This window comes from Athene noctua, chromosome 6 (genome assembly GCF_965140245.1).
Source record: "Athene noctua chromosome 6, bAthNoc1.hap1.1, whole genome shotgun sequence".
Taxonomy (NCBI): domain Eukaryota; kingdom Metazoa; phylum Chordata; class Aves; order Strigiformes; family Strigidae; genus Athene; species Athene noctua.
The window spans coordinates 9,867,438-9,888,545 of NC_134042.1; the positions used below are offsets into that span (position 1 = coordinate 9,867,438).

At 41.2% G+C, this 21,108-nt stretch overlaps 1 protein-coding gene across 4 annotated transcripts in view; it reads left to right on the forward strand.

The window, feature by feature from the left end:
• AMBRA1 (autophagy and beclin 1 regulator 1) overlaps nt 1-21,108 on the forward strand; it is a 138,817-nt gene that overhangs the window by 75,027 nt on the left and 42,682 nt on the right. For all 4 annotated transcript variants that reach the window (XM_074909501.1, XM_074909505.1, XM_074909506.1 and 1 more), the window contains 3 exons: nt 8,599-8,709; nt 16,239-16,427; nt 16,874-17,028. In XM_074909501.1, the coding sequence (XP_074765602.1) occupies nt 8,599-8,709; nt 16,239-16,427; nt 16,874-17,028 (455 nt within the window). The remainder of the gene's footprint in view (nt 1-8,598; nt 8,710-16,238; nt 16,428-16,873; nt 17,029-21,108) is intronic.

Below are 21,108 nucleotides of genomic sequence, written 5' to 3' on the forward strand. Positions count from 1 at the left end.
GGCTGAGGCACTGCTAATACTGAAATAAAGGCCAAGGCTGTGGATGTGCCAGTGGAACCTTGCAAACTTTTTCTTTGGTAAGAGAGCTGGCGCTCCGATGCAGACAGGCAAATGACCCTTAAAAGTCAGATGTTTACCTTTTTTGCTTTGACATACAGCGGCAATATTTGAAGACTATGGCCAGCCTGAGTCATGTTGTACAACGAGCTCAGATAGGCTCTTGTGCTGGGAGGGCCATTTTAAGCAGGAGAGCTGGGGAGGCAAGTCCTCTTCCTAATATAGCTACTTGGAGAAGTTTGTCCTTGTGCTCTTCAGAAATGCAGCAAAGTGAGATGGGAGCTCTGGAGACTCGAGAGCTTAAGAGTCTGGTGCCAACTCGCAGCTCCTTGGTGGAAGGCTGCCCCCTTTGTCTAGTCTCTGCAAGACTCTCCATCCCAGGCAATTAGGATTAGTAGGCACATTTCATGCTCTGAAAAGTCAGAAAGGGAAAGAAGAAGGAGTTTTACAAAAGCAAATGCCTGCCAGGCACAGATTTTGCTCTGTTTCTGTGCAGAGAATAAACACAGACGTGAAGGTTAAAAAGCAGACTTCCAACAGCATTTAATGAAGGGCTTGGTAATGAGCAAAGGATTTAGTGACGGGAGAGAGCAGAGGCATTGCAAGGGGCAGAGTTGGCAGAGGGAGGAGCCCGAGCGACACACAGCACAGATTAGCTATTGAGACCTTCCTAGTTCACCTTCACAGGGATTTCATGAAACTGGCAGAAGAGATGTGGCGTTTTGTTTTGGAGATGCACCTACTGTTTCTTGAAGCTTAGAAGAGGGGAAGGCTGGGAACATGCCCCCATGTGTGGGTTCAGACAGAAGTGAAGGAAGAGAATACATGTTTCTTTAGAGATTGCAGAGGTCAGCTCTCTTCTGCCTTTCCATCTAGCAGTGTGTCCTGGCCTTGTTTGCGTTCCTCGCCCCATTTAATTCTGAAAACCACTTTTCTCTTGAAGTGTCAGTTGCCTGAGAGTTCATACCAAATTTTTTTTTATTTGACTGTTTTTTTTTTTTAGTAGATTGATACAGACCTCCGGATGGAGGAATTACAGTAACCCAGATTATTGTTTCTCCTCACACTGACAAGGTAAAACTGTCTTTATTTCCCTGGTATTTTCTAATAAATAGGTTTCTGACTCCCATGCCAGGGCAGTAGCTGATCACTTTTATTGCTGATTCTGTAAGAAACAGAGGATTTTATGGTGTATGGAATAACAGTAGTTAGGAAGAAAGTGTAAACCCCTTTCTCCAACCCTCTACTTATTGTTTTTTGTTAGGGCTTTTTTCTGCAGACAGACAAAATCACCTAAAAGGCTGAAAATATTCAGAAAAGGTCAAAACAAAACATTTAGCTAAATAAAATACAGATTGGAATGTATTTTTAGTGCTTGAATATTTTCCCTAAAAGGCTATACTGTAGGAAACATGTTTTACTGCTTGAATCATATGGTAGTATGAGGCATGCTTTTAACACATGCTGCTGTCACATGGAAATAAAGAAATGGTCTCAAAACAAGCACAATGTCTTGCAGAAACTTCCTTTAACAGCTTCGGTAGTTGGCCAATTGGAAGGCTTCAGCCTTGACTCCCCTTCCCAGTAAGGGACCCAAATGAGAAAAGAGAAAGCTTCTTTGCCCACCCACTTCTCAAACAACTTGTGGGTTGTTTTAGCCAACGGTAACAGATGTTTCTTTCTGTTTCCATAACCTGTTCCTGTCAAGATCTTTTAGTGATACAGCATCTCTATTTGCAGGAAGATTTCTCTTGACTGTCTAGCCTGATAACATTTTTTTCCACCTGTGTGCTTCATGGAGCACCTCCATCCCTTTACACACCATTCCAGTACAGTACCCCATATCAGAATTCCAGGAGTCTCTCAGTGGTCCCTAAACAAACGGCGTTTTGCTGTTTAAAATGCGTATGCATGTGTGCTGTTACATAGTGTGAAGCAATCAGTATAGTGGAGCCTTCCCACGGACCTTCCCATCCACTGCAGCTAAAACCGTCATAAATGACAAATGAGAAAACAAACAGCAGAGCCTAAATAGTCCCTGTTCGTAAAGGTTTTCCTGTAAAGAAGAAAATCGCACTTACCACCTTCATTTGAGTTGTACAAACATAAGACCACCACTAAGATTTGCAGCTCTGCTTCTTTTGCAAGCGGGATTTGAGGCTTCAGTTCTCTGCTGAATTATACTTACTACCCAGCAAGAACGAACTTTTAAACTTTGCAAACAAAGTATCCTCTGAAGCATAAGCTAAATAATTGCATGTCAATAACAGGATGCAACTATTGCTTTGTGTTCAGTTGCCAAAGCCAGGCTCTGACTCCTCTCATTCAGCCCTTTTCCTTTCTAACAGTTGTTGAGCAGTTATGTTGCTTTCCACTCATCTCTAAGGTGAGGCATAAGACACTTCATGCCCACGGTTCAGATGGTATTTCTCTTTACCCTTTTTTTTATGGCATGAGAGATTGTGGATCTTACAGATGAAAAAGAGAGTGCAAAAATTGTTTTAAATCCTGTCAGACTTTAGTTGTTGCAAGGCTGTACTTAAGGTAATGATTGGTAGAGATTTAGGAGGTAGAAAGAAGGAATTATTTCCAACTTATTTGATTGGGTTTTTTTCTGTTCAACAGTGCATAATCTGGTATTGGATGGCTGCAGAAAATTCTTGGCAAGTTGGAGTCTTAGGCCACGATCTGTCGCTAACAGTCGCTGAGAACGTTGAGGTAGCTACAGCAAGGAAATGAAGCTATTCGTTCCTTGTTGGTCACCCTGAGTAGGATGAGGACTTCCTTCCTAAACAGTGACATTTGCTTGCTCCAATGTGTATATGCAAAGGTTGTGATAAGATACCTTATTTGTTACCAAGGAGAGTACAGGGTTTGCCTTGTCTGAGAGGTTCTATGTGAATATTGCAGGCTTAACTCTTGCTGGTTCTGGAAACTCACCATGCTGTTTCATATCTGATTTTTCCGACTTCCATGTGCAGCAGGGTGACATGAGCAGGGCCATCTGTATGGGGTGAATAACAGCAGAGAAGCAGGAATTATCTTTCTTAAGGAGAAGAATTATCAGCTTGCTTGGTGAATTGCAAACAATTCACATAAGAGGGGAATGCATTTGAAAAGGACCTTAGCCTCTCCTAGTTTCCCTGAGGGAAAACTGGATCTTACCATCAAAGACAAAGCTTCCCAGATGCATTTCTGTATTAATTGTTATATGATCAGACAAAGGAAGATCTCTAATGTCAGGAAGGTAATATGTCAAGTAGCCATCATGACTGTACTGAAGATGGAGTCTTTGGGCAGGGCATCTGTTCTTTTATTGTTTGTGTGTCTTGTAAATAAACGGATTTCCTTTTGAAGTCTGAAACTTGTGGCTGGAATATTCCCCTTCCTATATGATGCTTGCATTGTTCACAATTTAAGTGAAGCCTTTGGGCACTTGACTGAGGTCCTATTAGGATGATCCTCGTCACTACCTGCAGCTGAGGACTACTCAAATTCCAGTAGCTGATAGGACTGTGGAACTTGGCATGCTAAGCATTGCCCCTTTTAAAAGGAAATTTTGCAGTTGGAATGAGTATGAATGTGAAATTGCATTTTGTTTTATTTTGTACATCTGGGGTAAAGGAAAAATAATGGCTTTTTGAAGGGTTCAACCTTCAGAGAGCATAGACTTCTTTGATGCTTCCTTGGTTAACATCAAATCTAAGATTCCTTCAGTGCCCAGCATATGCCGAACTACCCTTAGTAACATTTTGTACGTCCATTCATGAAAATTGTTTTGCCCACATCCTATTTACAGCTTGCTGGTGCATTAAAAACCAAGCAAAATAAATCCTTGAAAATACCAGGTTGCTATGCACACTGTTTCTACAGCATTAGCCCAGTTTTAGATAGTTAGCTTGACCCCTTCAAAGGTAGTGTCTTAGTGGTAGCCTGGAACAGAGATTTGCTTGGACTTGTCAAGTTCATACTTAGGATTTAATATATTTAGTGTGATCAAAGGTAGTCCTCAAAACCAGGCTGCCCCATAAAATATTTTAGGGATGGAGAAGTGCAAAAACCAGTTATATCTCCACTAGGCTTCAGAGATCAGTAATCGCATTTCAGCTGAACTCATTGTTTCAGAACCGGTTGAGATAATTTGGTGTATTCTTGCAGCAAAGAGTTTTATCCTTGGTTTATCGAGTAGATTTGTCCTGTATTTTGGGCTTCCTGGAGCCTTGATTATAGTAAATCTAGAACTAGTGAATGTAAAACTCATCAGCTGTGATAGATCCTTTCTGTAAGTGTAGGATAACCTCAGTATCATTAGCTACAGTTACAAACGGGGTCATAAAGAGGTAATTACTTTTCAACGGTACCCATGCTTAAAGATGCAAGTACTAATCTAGGAGGAATTTTATACCAGGGCTTAATCACTGCCTCAAATTGAGTCACAGATTAGCTCAGGGACCTCACCAGGTTCCTCAAGCTTATCTTTAAGCATCTTAATAAATTTTTCTCTTACTATGAGGGAACCTGCCAGATACTAAAAACTTAAGAGTAAAGAATCTAGTCTAGAGAAAAAATTGAGCTCTGGTTTCTGTTAAATACATGGGAAAACAGTTCCCATAGTATGTAGATGGTCCATGTTCTTGAAACTTGTACCCCAATGCCTGTTAGGCTTTAGAGTATTAGCTCTTCCTCTGAGGGTCTGATGGTAGTCTGGAAGTATCCCGGTCTTCACTGAGGGAGTGCTGGAGTGCCATGGAGAGTGGTTTTGCATGGCCTTTTTCCCTTTCAGTCTAAACTCTAATGTTGGCTTGCATGGCTTGATTCCTAAATGAGCAGTAGCTGACTGCCAAAGGTTCATTTCTCCACATGCCAAGATGAGTTGGACCCTCTGAGGAGATTGAATCTGATGGATAAATATCTGTTATGTGTAGGTGGCTTATAAGAAAAGATTAGAGGGGTGGTTTTTTTAAGTCTTTGTTAAGACTTTTTCCCCCCCTACTCTTTAAACTCTCTTGTCATGTGCTAAGTGGGGGTGGATGGAGATCAGGGTGGTGGGGGGAGAAGGGGGGAGGGGTTTGCTGCTGAAAGCATTTATCTTCCTTTCTACCATCACCCAGTGTTTATTACGCAGTGATAGACAGACGCAGGAAAGCTGCCGATCAAACCTACGTTCACTGCATTTCAATTGGCCTTCACTTTGGATTTCAGCATTTTAAAATCCACATCATCTCTGCAGTAAAAGGTCTTTCTGTTCATGGGGATGACAAGCCCAAGACCCTCGGGTACCCACTGCAGTCACTTGTGATCCCATCAGATAGTGGAAGACCCAGGAATCAGGACAGACTGTCGAGTGCTTGGTGGGAACTGCTGCTTGCAAGAGCTGGTCTGCTGCTGCCCACATTTAAAAAGCTGAAGTGTGGTGTTTGCCTCCAGGTTACACTAGTACTTAAGAGGCAACAGCACCTTCTTCTCTCACCGGGGCTGAAACCCTGACTGGGGAAAGTCAGCTGAGAAGGGAGTTCTCACACTGCACAGTGAATAAAAGTTCTGTAGTGAGGACTTGAATTTTCTTAAGTTTACCACCCATGGTCTCAAATCTTTTCTATTGACTGATGGAGAAGTGAACAACAAAGGTTAGGATAGCATAGTTGTGTACGGGGGTGGGGTGGGGGGTAAGTATTTTCATCCCTAAACTGAAGGTCTGAAATGTTTGCATGTTTTTAGTCATCTTTACTGTAAGACAGTACATACACGCATGTGGGAGGCTTCTGGCAGGACTTGTGATACAGATGTTATTCCACCTTGTTATATGTAGCTAGATACAATTCAATAATTACACTTCTCAATTAATTAGTACAAGTAGAGGTAACTACTTAATTAAAACATGTAGGTCATGGATTGTTAGGCACACAGCTTTGGAGCCTTTGAGAAATAGACCAAATCCTTCTGAACGTGAACCTTTTACTCTATGAACCTTGTTCCCTGTGTCCTAGTGTTTTTGATAAAGGTATCTGTTACCTGGAGCATTAGTATTAGTTGATGGCTTTTGCTGGCTCTAAAATTTGTGCAGAGCTGTTTGGTAGGTGGGGAGGTAGTGCTTTTTGTGAGCTTCTCCATGCAGCATTGACTGCCTTTGGAAGGGAAGGGGATGCAAGGTTTAAATAAACACCATAACTGACCCAAAGGTTCTGGGGAAAGGGATGAGAAGACCAGAATCTTTACAGAAAAAAAATTCAAAACCATTTGCCAACAGCTTGTTTATGGTACTTGTAGCAGTAGGTGCAACAGGTGTATGAGCCAAACGAACTTGCTGTTGGTGGAGCAGTTAGAGATGTTGCTAGATTTCTGTGAGGCAGAGGGAGTGTACGATTACTCTCCTTAGGTATGTTACTTTCCAGTTTATATATTACTTGCTGTGCCTACAAAGGTTTTTTTCATTGCAAAACAGGCGATGACTTTAATGTTTATCTCTAATAAGATCAATATTCTGGAATTATGCGCCCTGAGTAGTACTTCTGTTGCCTGTTTTTGCAGAGTGTTTTCCTTGTCTGACTCAGTCCTATAAGGCAGTTGCTACCTAGTTGGTAATGCTAATTACTGTTTCCCTGCAGCAAGTCCCACTGCTTGAAATTTGTACAGAAACTAGTTTTCTGTTCTCCACCTGGTGGCTGGAGGCAAGACAGCAGAAGAGCTGCCCTTGTGAACCGAACCCAGGCTGGCAGTGAGGAGACTTTTATAGATGAAGCAACATAAAATTTAATTGTCCTTCTTCGACTTCTGTTTGCAAAATGTAATTTCATTAATGCATTGAATCTGCTTTCTCCAGTGCATATCTTTTCTTCAGAGGAGCCCTTTGTTTGGGGGGATATGGAGAACAAAGCCTTGGGCATATGTAAGACCAGTGGTCTTAATTCTGTTCTCCAAGTGATAGGTGCATGTCGGAGAGGCAGATAGAGAGACTGAGCAGATGCATGGTGGAGGTTTGTCGATTGCTGGAGGCCTGGCACGGCTGAGTACACAGTGTAAAGCTGTCTGCTCAGAAGTCATGCTCATGGCATATTTCTGAGCTTTCTCCAGAACCAAAAATCACGACTCGAGATGGCTTATCAATAAAGAGAGGACTAGCAGCAGGCTTCTTGGTGTCTTTTCTCTATTAGCACTGGTCTAGAATTTGCTTCCTTACTTTGCCCTGGCCACCTTGTTCTTTACTTTGCCGAGAAAACATAAACACTGTTAGTGTGTGTGGTTTCAGGCCATTTTTTTTTACAAGCCTGAGTGTTCTGTTGGGATTTTTTATAAGAAAAGTAAAACTCCGACTACCCTAGTCTCCTCATCTTCCTCCATACCACTTTCATTTACTAGCAGTTAGGAAGCTTTTAGCTCTCAGCACAGGCAGCTGTGTACTGGATAGAGTTGTCAAAGTGATGTCTCTTCCACTATTACTGCTGGTGCAGCAAGAGTCCTGAGCTAGCCCTTCAGGGAGAGTGAAGCCACTGACTTTTCTGTGTTCTTTCCACCAGAGACAGTGTGGAGATGCTGAAACCCAGACTGTGTAGACTCTAGAGGCTCTGCTTTTCCTCATTTCTGCTTGGGGATGATCTTGTTTTTGCTTTCCCTTATCAAATTCTATTACCCTGAGTTTCTCTGTGTTCCGGTATATGTGTGTAGTACAAGGGCTGCATGTATATGAAGGCTTTAGAGACTGCAAATAGCATGAGATTTTTGACTCTAGTACTAATATGGGAGAACTGTTTCTTCTCTCCACTTGTCTCCCTAGGGATTGCATTTAATGTCTCTGAGCTTCCTCAAATGTATGCCAGCTTGAGTTACCAGTGGCAATTCCTTTCTGCCTGAAAAATTATATTCTTTGCTGGTTTTTGAAGTGTTGTGCTTAGCCTTCTGCCTTAGGCTGTTGCCCAGATCCTTGGGTGGTTTGCAAGGGTCATGTCATTTGCCTGGCGTCAGGGCAGCTCCTGCTTGCTTTAGGTTGGGCCACTCAGAGCAGAAAAGGGCCAGCTTGTGGGTTCCCCCTGCTAATATTTTGTTACAGTCCTTACTGTGTGGCAAATATTGTAGGCTACCTGTAACTTCTGAGTGGGGTTTACAGTAGTGGCAAGGATTATATCCACAAATGTGTGAGATTTGCCAGGGCAATGCTTTTCCTTAGTATGTATTCTGGTCTGCATTCATAGCTGTACTAGAAAATTTTGGGTCTGTGAAAATACAGCTTCACTAGTACCAATAAGTAGAATGCATTTGCACCAAATGAATTGATCAGGATTTCTGCCTTGAGTCTGGACAAGTCCTATCTCTCATCAACTTTCTTTTCTTTCAGAAATGTCTTGCAGGGAGGTGCTGTCCTGTTAATTTCCTGTGCTCTGTGGCTTATTTAAGAGGTGTTTGCCATTTCTTTAAATAAGGTTTCTTTAAGAATCTCAAGTTTTGTGTATTGGATTTTGAAAGGTTTTCTATGGTTTTGTCTCCCCAGCTCTTTTCTGGATAATCTTTTGGATGTTAAATTGCTAATTATTTCCCCCTTTTCTGTAGGTGCTGTGATTGGGGATGGACAGTCAGCTGTGGCCAGCAACATTGCCAATACAACCTACCGGCTGCAGTGGTGGGATTTCACTAAATTTGATCTGCCTGAAATCAGCAATGGTAAGCTGGAAAGGACGCCAGTACTTTCTCTTAAGTCTATACCAACCAGAGCTACCATAAGCTCTAGCATATTCCAAAGGTAGCTGTACGTTGCAAGCCTTGGATTACTTGATTGTCTTGTTGCGCTGGGAACTGTAAAATGCTTAGCCTATTAAAAAGTTGACTGAAAGCATGCAGAGCTGTTCCTGTTCTGTGATATTCTTATGCATAAATGGGGCTTTTTTGTGAGCATTCTCATGGGAATATACAATCCTCTTTAGAATTCTGTATCCCATCTCCTCATTCTTTTCCTGATAAGTTTCTAGAGGGATATTTTCTTTATACCTTTACATTAGAACCTGCTAATGAATTGGGTCTGAATTCTCCAAGTTACTGACATTACTGTGGGTTTAAGTGCCACAACACGTTCTGGCAATCAGGGCCCTGGTCTGTTGCTTACCACAGTGTTGCAAGCCAGAGGAAGTAGGTGTAACTTTTAGCCATTTGCAGAAGCACCGATTCATCCCATATCTCAGGTGAAAGCTGCTTCTGCCTCAAGAGTATGAGCAATATTGCTGATTTTATTTACTTATTTTCTCCTTCCCTTTGTGAAAACTAGACCATAGTTTTACATGTGTTCTAAGGCATAAGCTAGCTCTCTCACTGGAAGAGACTTCCTTATGCAGGCGCAAGCATATTTGATGCTTGTGGCCAGCTGATCAAGGAATGACTTTTTCAGTGCAAAAACTAACTTGACTAGAAAGGCTATTTTTAACCCAGAGCGGTATCCTGATATAGCTTGCAGGACAGCTGCAGAAATGTTTGTGGCAGCCTGCAATGAAGATGGGAGGTAGATATTCATGAATGTTTCTTTGTGCAGTGATTTTTAGCTTAGACCATCTCTGTGCATATGTGAAATTCGTTGCTTGACTTCTCAACAAAAACAGACTGGGTTCTGCTTTAAGGGACTGACTTTTTTAGGGAGAAGAGGGACTCTGTTTTCAGAAAGACTTCTGCTTTCACAGGTAGCCATTGAAATAAGAAAAAAATTTTCTCCCAGTCCCAACCCTGTTTGTTCTACAATTCTAGAAATGACATATCTGACAATAGAGGTCTCTCTGGGGTATTGTCCTGTTGCTTAAAGAACACACAATAGGAGCATGTGTAGTGACACCATCACACCAGAGATGTGGGAAATTGAAATCATGGGATCATGGAATTGTTTGGAGGGGAACTTTTAAGATCATCTAGTCCACCCTTCACACTGTGGGAAGGGACATCTTTCAGTAGATCAGGTGCTCAAAGCTCTGTCCAGTCTGTCCTTGAACACTTCCATTGATGGAGCATCCACAACTTCTCTGGGCAAACTGTATGAGGCCATTTCCCTCCCAGTCCCTGGGAAATTGGAGGAGCTAGGGGAAAGCCACCATTAGAAAAAGCTTTCTTACTGTGTTATTCCTACAGATAAAGTATACCTCCCGTGGCCCAGCTAGACTCTGCAACAGAATAAAGATGATGTCAGAGAGGGAAGCATCTTGCTGCTGACTTAAATTCTTTGGGTCTTCTCTGCATGCTTGTAAAGTATTTGAAGAGTGCTACAGCTGCTAATAGCTTTTTTTTTTTTTTGGCCTCATTTGGCTGTTGAGAAGGCTGCTGAATTTTTTTTTTTTTTTAAAAGAACATAAGATGTTTGTTTATAATTTATGGAATCCCATAGAAAATAAGAACCATCTGTTCCTCAAGACATCAGTATTTCAATCTTCTCCCTTTCCTCTGTGAGGACACTTCCATTCTGAAACAGCTTCCAGTTAGCTTCTGTTTAGTTTCTGTTGTCATTGTGCCCTTCTTGCAGGCATGGTTCCTGTTATGAGCCCATCCCTAGCCCTTCTGACTCCCCACTTTGTGCTTCATAGTACTTGGCTTGTCCATCTTGATTTATTACTGTTTGGAAATGTTCCATTTTACTCTGCTTCTTCCTTTTTACATGCTGAGCCTAACTCTGGCATTTCTAGATTGTTAGCCATATCTCCCTCTGCCGAGGTCAAGTAGGGAATGTATGAAGAAGTAGCAGCTGTGCTCATCCTAAAACAGGTATTTGCCAAGCTTGCCTAGGCACAGAACAAGGGCAAGCTGTGAGTTTGCCAAGGTGCACAGATTTGTAGAGATATTTTGAAGCTAAAGATTTAACAGTGGAGTGGTGGGTTGCAGGAGTTTTTTCTGACTCTTCCTCATCTTGGAAATGAACTATTTTCTCAGTAAAGCATGTGACTCAAGAGTTCCTTTTTTTTTCCCATTGTTTCCTATAAATCAGTGGTGGTCATGTGAGAGAGCCCACTTATACAGAGGGGGCTATTGCACTTCCTGGGAGTAAGCTGAGCCACAAATGGGTTGGGAGTTCAGGCAGATGAAATGATACAGCTGAAGTTTGGGACTGTCTGACAGCTCCACTCTCCATCAAAGAAATGACTCCGTGGCCAACCTCCATCTCTGAGCAGCTCTTCTTCCTGTTACAATTAAACAAAGAGAAGATGGTTTGGAAGTAGGATGTTTTCCACCGAAATGGATGCGTCTGAGCGAGTGAAGCAGCGTGATTAGCAGAGTCCTGTGATCTCAGCGGCTGGGCCCCAGCACCTTTCAGAGCCCTGGACTCGGGATTTGGCTCTGCAGCAGCAACCTCACTAATGCTCAGTCCAGCAAGAGCATGAGAGAGGACTCCGGCAGTCTTGGGGAAATGGCTTTGCAGAGACTTAAGGGATTTTAGTCTCTGCCCTGTCTTTATTAATTGCACATTGGAAAAAGATGGCTTCAGATTTCTTCTCTCCTTTTGCCAGTTTTGCTTTTAATAACTCTGAAATGAACATGACCCGGTCTTAAACTATAATTGTCAGTCGTATCAGCATTGGGGTGGGGAATTTATTTGGCAGCAGAGACAACGCTATCTCTGGCACTTATTTAATATTCTTTTAGTAAGTGTTGCGTATCCTTAAAACTTCCTGAAGCTGACAGGTAAGTATTGAATCAGTGAATAGTGTAGAATATAGACTTTCCACAGGTAAATATTTGAAGGTTTTATCTCTTGTTTATGTAATTTGTATGTAGTTTCTCTCATGCTACTCACTGTTCATTATTTTATTTTCTAGCCATTGTGGCTGAACTAGTCTAGTTCTTCCAAATCTAGTCACATGTCAGGAATTTGTCCTGTTCTAACACTGGCTAGGACTTGAGGAAGGTGATTTGATCAATACTTACTGTTCCACAGTGGGATGCAGAAGAACTTAAAAGAAGAAAAAGGAAAAAAAAAAAAGGCATGCCAAACAATGTATAAATAGGAGCAGCTGTTAGAAAAGTGTCATCTTTAAGGGTGGCTAGGAGCGGATGTGCGCCCAGCACTATTTTCCTTTGGCAAACAGTGCTGTTGCTGCCGGCATTCCAGGCCTTCCCCTTCAAGCGTAATTATGCTGTAGGTGTAAGCACTCCAAGTTGGCACAACAGCTTGATTAATTTGTTCTCTGATGTTTCTTTTGATCTGTTCTGTCAGCTCGGTGGCTGGATTAACAACAAAAGAAAACAAGAGATGAAAGGGCAGCCTTGTTTTCTGAAAATAGCAATTTTTTTCCCCTAAAATCCTCCGTATTAGCTTCGTTTTCATAGATCAGTCTTCAGGCTCAAAGAAATTAAATAGCCTCTGGCTTTGTCAAATGCATGGGTATCTTCATCTTTTCTATGTCTTGGAAATCTCTTAGATGCTGTTCCTGAGATCTCCATGTCTCACATTTAGACTTTCTGCTGGCACAGTAGGCTCCCTTGGTTCTAGGTGTAAGTGCTACCTGAGTCCTCATCCTTTGTAAATGAGGGAGGAGCAAAGAACCGTAATGCCAGCAGAAATACAATCATTTCTTATCTTAAACAAATAAAGATGTGGGATTCTTTTCTTATGAAGGTTGCATTAGATTAACACCACCACCACCACCCCCCGCCCCAAACTTCAAAAGCTGAGAAGAGACATGGATTCTCTAGACTGTAGTTACACGAACAAGGAAGAAACATCCCCTGTGCCCAGAGAAATCTGTTTCTGTCCCCTCTAAAACTTCTTGCACCTCTTTGAAAAGCACCAGGAGTTCATAAGTCCAGAAGGGTCCCTGTGCTAAATGATACCCATACCTTTGGTCTGATGAAGCAAATATACAATCTTGCTACTTCCAATATTGAGCATCAAATCATAGTAGTTAACATTGTAGAGAAACTGTGGCTACCTCATGGAAACTGCATCCTGAGCCCAGAGATGGAGGACAAAAACTTAGATATGTAGCAGAATAGCAATGAGAGAGAACAGTTCTTTAGACCCCAAAGAAAGGGACCAGACTTTTTTCTCTTCTAATAATCAAAGTTTTTTGCAGGGATGGTGGTGGGAGCATGCGTCATAGTTGTGTCTCTGGCAAATGCTCTCCCTGTGTAATTTGTAGTTTTGCTCTGTTGCTGGCCTTCTGGCTTGGCTCTCTTTTAAATACTTAACTCAGATTTGGCTGTGAGAGTCCCAATATTCACCTATCCAGTAAGTTCCCAGTCTCTCCCCCCGCCCAAGTCTAGGTCCTTGCTGTCTTAGGCACATTCTGTAGTTCCTCTTATTCTGTTTTAGTATTGGTTGAATTCTGTCCCTTTCACTTCTGTTGAAAGACTGTTCTAGAATCTTCTAATTTCCAAATTTAAAGGCTGCTTTTACCCACATACTCACCTGTCAGCATTATTTGTGACAAGAACCAATGTTTTTCTGGCACTTACCTTATGGTGTTTTTTGTAAATGCAATCTCATTTCCTTGCAATCTTGTTTTTTTTAACATAAAATACCTGTTTCATTTTCCCCAGTCATCTTCCTAGCTCTTTGCTGGGCTTGTTACCATTAAGGGTTTAATCTTTCTTGAATATGGCTGACCAGAACTGTGCCCGGTATCCTGCATGTGGTCCTAGCACAAGATTGTAAACTAGTACTGATATTTCTATTTTAAGGGGGCTCCCTAGTGCAGTTTAGGATGGCCATCTCTCACTGTTAATGCCAGGTGGATGGCTTAGTCTTTGCTATGATCATCAAAGTTGATTCTCTCTTGTTTCCAACTGAGAAGCTCCTAGGCAAAGCAGAAATTCATAAATGTTAACACACTCTAGAACACTTCTGTTATGGCTCTGTGTACTTCAGTTCACTGTGTGGTCTGAGCATGCTCTGTTAATGAAATTACCCAACTTTATCAACAGAATTCATCAACCAGCTCCACTGTGTGCTGAGCCCATTGATAAAGCTAATAAATAGGACCACTTTTGAAATGAGTCACTGAAGAACTCTGCAGGAATCCTCCCAGTTTGACAGGCATTACAATAGTGCAACCTGTTGTCATGTATCTTTTAGCTAGTTCACAGCACATACTGCGCTTCTTGTGTTGATGCCCATCTTCTCTTGTGATGACATAATGAGTACTTAAGTGAAGCCTAGATGTAAAAATAAAAGGACAAATTTTAATTCTTTTTTAAAAAATAGATAATATAGTCTTTAATCTTTATTCTGTTGTTTTTCTGTTCAGATAGCTTCAGGAAATTTTGTCTTCTTTTGGACCGTCTGTTCTTTGAAGGGCCATGTATATTTTAGATTCTGTTATTACAACACTGACAGTGACTACCTTTATTTACCTTTTTCTGTTCAGCACCTTTTTGTTTATACTAGGCTGAAAATTACTGGTTTTAGCAGCTTCAAGACTGAAATGGTTGAATAAATTTAGAGTACAGGTGTAGGTGGTTTGGTATGGAATGTAATTACTTAGTCTACTTTTTATCCTCCTTGTCTTCTTCATCAGAGTTTCTTAAATGGAACAGTAGAAGTTGATACTCAACCATATAGGAAAGCAGTTTCCAGGAAAAATGTCTTCAAGACGAGACTAGAAAAACTAAATATGAGATTCGGTGACTGCTTTAAATCAGTGATACTGGAAGAAGTCATAGTCCTATCTGCTTCTCTGTCATGACTTCTTTTTCTGCTGCTCCAAGTATCTGTGTGGCCATGTGGCAGACCAAGCTGGGAAACTGTTCTGGCTAAAAAGTGACCTAGACAGTCAGTAATTTCTCAGCCATATCGGTTCCCTGATGTAGCTTTCTTTCCACAGAAGTGTTGGAAACAAAGGCCAGGGGTTGTTTCTTCTGGCAGCAGTGCCAGGTTGTTAAAGCATTGAGTTACAGCCTTAATTTGATTTGGAAGTTCAAACTTTCATAAGTATGCACAAAGCATTCTTGGCACTGTTCGTTTGTTAAACTAATAAGGAATCAAGCCCGAGAAGTGCCTTCATAAACTCATCTGCGATTTTAGCTGAACAAATCAAAGCCAGTGCTGGACTGAGAATGGTCTGACAGTTTATAAGAGAATTTCTGGACTGTAGAAGTTGGCATATTGCTCCACATGCAATATAGGTTCAAGCATCAGAGATGGGAGCGTTCAGTCTTCTAGCATGCAAAGTTTCTGTGTTGCAAATGTGGGCTGTCTATTTTTTTAATATATATTTCTGTCCCTTTGAGTTTGAAAATACTAGAATCTGAAATTTCCCCATCTTCAAAATAGCGTGTGTGGTTTCAGCTCCAAACCTCATGGAATAATTGCAGTGGTTTTAGTGAAAAACTGGAGCACATTTAGGTTAGGCTGAGGGAGCGAACATCACTCCAGCCTTATCTTATCAAGCCATCGTTGAACTGTTGGTGATGACAGTGTTAAAAGCCCTTGGAACTTCGCAGTGCCAGGAATGGCACAAGTGCATGGTAAGATTCAGTGGCCCAAAGAGCTTGTAGTCTGCATATGCAAGGCACGGAGGGAAAAAGATTTCTATGAGGTCACCCAGCAACTTGACAGCAGAAATTAAACTAAAACTTATGTGAATTGCTGCTCACTACCCTGCCTACTGAACAGTTACTTCACTGACTGCATGAGTGTCTCAAATACTGGAGTAATTAAATGGACGACTGACTGGAGAAGTCTCTGCCCTTTCTCACAGGCTTTATCCGAGACTGGTGTAAAAATCAGCTGTCAGAAATGAACGTCTGTATCTGCAGGGAGGAATTTTTCTCTCATCTCCTGTTTATTGAAGATAAGGGGAGCTGGATCTAGGGGCTGCACAAGAGAAGGGGAAATGAATTAAGGTGTACTGTTTCTAATGATACCACTGCTGGAGTTTGTCAGAGTCACGATTTGAGACTTGTTTAAACTGTACTGTCCTTTGCAAAGGATGGTGTTATGCTCAACAAAGGAGGGGTTTGATAAAGTGCAATTGCCACTGTTTCTTGGCTGAAGGCTCCAGGAGGTGAGTAGATTTCATTTCCTGGGCTCATTGCAGTGTCTTATCTCCGTTTTGGAGCAAGTATTACATTAATCAGGGTATTAACGTTTCGTAAACTTGTAGAGGAAGCTAAATGTCTCGAGTGCCTTTTGCATGTACTGTCCAGTCTCTAATGTTAGGATTAAATCTTTATTTTCTGTTGAACCTGAGTGCTTTAATCACTGTTCCTTTCTTTCCTCTTTGCAGCCTCTGTGAACGTGCTTGTTCAAAACTGCAAGATTTACAATGATGCTAGCTGCGATATCTCTGCTGACGGGCAGCTGCTGGCAGCCTTCATTCCCAGCAGTCAGAGAGGCTTCCCTGATGAAGGAATACTGGCTGTGTATTCTCTGGCACCCCACAACTTGGGCGAGATGCTTTACACAAAGCGATTTGGTAAGCATGCAGCAAGAAGTCAGGGTGGGTGGGGGTGTGAGAAGTTACCTCAGAACTCAGTGTTCAGTGAGAAATGCAGTAGTCTGAACATCAGTGATTGTAGTAACAGGAAATATTTTACTGGCCTTCCAACTAGCCACAAATATAGTACTGCTAGGGAGAAGCTTGTGGTATGGTCTGGGCATGTAAGTTGAAGGAGCTGCTGAGAGACAGCTTTTTGTTCCTTAAAGAACTTTATTGTCTTGGTGGGAGGATGCTTGCAGCAATGAAATATCTTGCAAAATTTGTACTTGTGCAGGTTTCCTTATTCTTCTTTACCCCTTATAAGAATGAGTTTAGTATGCTATGTGTTATGGAAATGCTGGGGGGGAATGAAGAAGCCGTGAGGATGAAGCACAGGGAAGGCTGTCAACCTGCAAGAGAAATAACCCCTCCTCTCTTCGTAGGCCCTAATGCCATTTCTGTGAGCCTGTCTCCAATGGGCAGATATGTAATGGTGGGACTGGCTTCCCGACGTATCCTGTTGCACCCCTCCTCAGAACACATGGTTGCTCAAGTCTTCAGGCTGCAACAGCCCCATGGTGGAGAAACCTCTATGAGGGTGAGTGTATGTGTGTTCCATTTCTGTGTGGCTTTATCAGTGATTTTGCGTCACTTTGTGGCTCTAGCCTAGTAGTTAGTTGCTGGGTTATTATATCAAAGAGGTAACGTGCTCCAGGCCCACTGAATAGTAAACGTGAAGGGATTTATTACAGAGGTATGCAAACATGGCAGGAGAATGTAAATGTAACAGAACTCTGAACTTTACTCTGGTTTCAAATATGATGACAAACAAATACATTCCATGTCATGGGATACATTCCTAAGTCTAGATGTTGTTCAGAATACCCAGTAAGTCTTTGGGTAATATGCATCTTTGTTGTGGTACTACAGTTGGCTTTGCTGGGGGAGTTTTTCAGTTGAGGCTTCAGGATCATTTCCTAACATTTCTAAAAGCAGCTGACCTCTAGGAGAGCAGCTTCAGAAAGGGTGGGAGCCAGGCTTCATACTGTACTTGTAGAGTGAAGGTGAGGCTTACCATACTTCTGCCAAACATGTTTTTGTTGGCTATTTATTAGTGAGCTTTCTGAGTATCTGTAGGCATATTTTGGCAGTGGAATTATCTTTCTGTACTTCTGCTTCGTGAGAGAGCTGAACCATGACCCACTGTGACCCGTTTAGTACCTGAGGGAGAAACGTCATCTTTTTGCAAACTGGCAAATAGAGTTAAGAGAATGTGTATGTCTTGCTTTGTTCATCAGCAAAGTGCACAGCTGTTCAGTGATAGTTTAGGATAGGAAAAGCCATATCCAGTTGATAATGCCCAAAGAGAGTTAAGGCAGAACTAGGTAATTTCTAAAGCTGAAAGTTGGGCTGGATTCCAAGTTTTAGGCCATGTATTTAGGGGACGTTGCAGGAGATGAAAAATAGCTATTCAGACCTTTTCGTTTTGGGGGATAGCTTGATCATAGTGGAATTTATTCCATGGGCAGCTTGGTTTTCCACTCTTTTTTTTTTCTTTTAAAAAGTTTTTCTTTTTTAAAATGCCCCTCTGACTATTATTTTGGCAGAGCTTTCCCAGTGTACAAAGGTTGCAGTGAGCTGTTTGTCTAGTGGCCCGGCACTGGGAAGAGACTTGTCTTTGTGAGAAATTGTTTGATTCACCTTCAGACTCTGTAGTTGCTCTCCAGACTGCTCATGATTCAGAGAGGGTCATCTCAGCTGCGTCATTACATGAGCTGCTTTATCAGCTGATATGAAACTCTTGTTTATCATCATCATCTGCTCCATGTTATAAGGCAAGGGAAGATCAATGATGAGGATATTCTTTGGTGCACCAGTCAGCACTTTTTCAGCCCTGGTTCTGAGCTACCATTCTGGTATGAGCCTCTTAAGGTAAGAGACAGAAATTAAAATGTATTTATGAAAAAAGCACAATTTGGTTAGCAGGTAAGACTGGTGAAAGCTGTGTGGATAAGATCACTAATTATATGGATTCAGTATCCTGTTAGGTCCTTTTAGAAGTGTAGTTTGCCCTCGTACTGCTTCTTTTCTCAGTTATTTTAAGATCCTAGTGAAAAACATAGCTTTTACTGCCAGATACGGGAGTATTCCTTCCCACAGTCTTTTTACCATATCATAATAAGTTAAGATAGAGAAGTTCTATTAGCTAAAATCATGTCTCTTACTCTCATCCATCCTTTACATTTGCTCTAAACTCCAGTTGCTATGGCTTCTAGCCCTTCCTTTTGGAGATGTTTTTTTGTAGCCAGCTAAATCAGTAAGCTTCTGTCTAAATCTTCCATTTATATTTCTTCATCTCCATTTCAAACATATCTTCTTTCCCTATGGTGTGTTATACTCTTTAAATGCTTGTACCCTTGCTCTTAGTCACCATTTAGTGAAGTAATGCTTTGTATTCCCTTAATCTTTTCTTGTAATTCAATCTTCCAGCTTTCATTTTTTTCTCTTCTGAATTCTCTCCAAAATACCCTTCTTTTTTTTTTTTTTTTTTTTTTTTTTTCTTTTTTTCTTATTCTGGGATATGTTTAAATGTACGTAATGTGATAAGCATAGTCTTACCAGAAGCCCACAGAGGGTATTTTTTTTCTGCTTTTTTTGGATGACAGGGCTTTACTTACGCAGTTGAAAACTGTAGGTTTTTTTCCTTTTTTCCTGTTAATGGTGCACTGAAAATTTTGTACTATTTTCCCACTCTTCCTTTTCAGACTTGCTCCACATCACTGCACTCCTGTCTTTCTCATCTGCTGTAGTTCTGGATTATTTTTCTCCAGATGGATTGCATGTATTCTAAAGGTTGCTTTCTTTCATCTTTCTTGCACATGTATTTTTAACTTGCAAAAACCTTTCCCCCACGTTTTTAAATCTATCCAGTCTAGCAGGATTTGCTAACTAATTTGCTGTTTTCCCCTTTCCCACATCATGTTTAAAGATGCTAAAAATGTCTCATTTCTGACTGCGTTGGACTTTCCGCTTTCTGTGTATGTGACAGGGTCACAATTAGACCACTTTGAATTAATTTGGTTAAAGAGCCTTCCTGTGGGATGATGTTGAATACAGTCTGTAGGACCAAGCTTGGAAAACATAAAACTGTTAGTCTTGCAAATACTATTCCTTCACCTATAAAAATTAGGTGAAGGAATTTTTGCAGTAAGACTGCTCCATAGGTTTGTAATACGTTTCAGGACATGCAAAATGAAAATAGAGCTTTAAGTAGGAGACTTCGTAATATTCTTAGCATACTGTCTTTACAGTGGCTGATGTATCCATATTCAGTTGAGTAAAAACCTGTTTGCACCTTGGCCAGCATGCAGTAGAAGGTTTAGGAAACCTGGTGAAACTGTATTCTTCAATCTCTAATTTAATGTGCACATTAGAGAGAATCAAAGAGCATCTTTGTTGCCTCTGTGCCAACAGCTTGTAATACAAAGCAATTGTTACTCAACTTCTTAATTAAAAATAAGTCATAGCCATGTTCTGAAGCAACGTTTTGTAGATATTTTAATTTTACATTACTAGCGAAACTCTCAAGAGAGAAAATCAAGAGAAATGCTCTATCAGATCCAAGAAAACTCTTGTAAGTTGTTTCACAATTGTTCCTTCCTTCCCCAATGGCTTTTGATTTGCAATCAATGAACTGGGAGAGTAGGGCTTGGCAGTGTGGCCTATAAGTCAGTGCAAAAGCGTGGCAACTTGCCAAGGAGTGAAATACAGTGATTATTTCTGCTTCCAGTTAACCCCTTCTCCACACCCTTGACTAGCAGTCAGTGGAATGCATGTTTCTGTTCCTCAGTTTCCTCCAACTTGCTGTTGAAATAGAGGTTTCAAAGATGCGATTAATCAGTTTTGTTACATGAAACTCTTAATACATTTAATAGCACCTGGAAATCCACTGGCTGCTGGTGTAGTTTTCAGAGTTGGAGGGAAATGTTCTCTGAAAACTGCAGCACTTTTGGATTGTACTAAGGAGCGTCTTGGTTATAGAAGTGCGCATTGCCTATATACATCTTGTTCTTAATACTTTCAGAGAGATTGGGTAGAGTTCTACAAGTCAGGGCTGACATGGTTTGACAGTTATGAATTTTGTTCAGAAATGGAGTAAAGTAGTGAATTGTCATCAGATATGGTAGTCATGAGCTTGGAGGTTCATGCTCTTTCTATTTCACTCCCTTCAGATTGATCTGCTTAGCATTTCAGATTCAGATGGAAATCTGGCTTTGCTAAAGAGCAGGTTTGTTTTTCAGACTGAGGCTTAAAAAGCTCTCTGGTAGGGTTGACTTTTAACAAGAGTGGTATGCATAAGTTTAATTTTTTGTCCTTTCTGTTTGTGGTTTTTGGTTGGTTTTGGGGCTTCTGGTTGGTGGGGTTTTTTTGCAAACCTAGCTAACATCTCTGAAATTTATCTGTAGCTGGATAGTACAGGGAAGGAATTGCTTCTAGCAGATCTCTATCTTGGGGTGGTACAGGTAACAGTGGTACTGGGAATTGTCTGGAAATAGTTGAGTTTCAGCGACGGACTTCAAATACGGAGTGAGAATAGATTTTGAAAGCATAGGTGGAGCTCATCTCCAAATAAAGAGGACCTGTTTTCAGGCTGCTTGGTTCTAGGGTGATTTTTGAA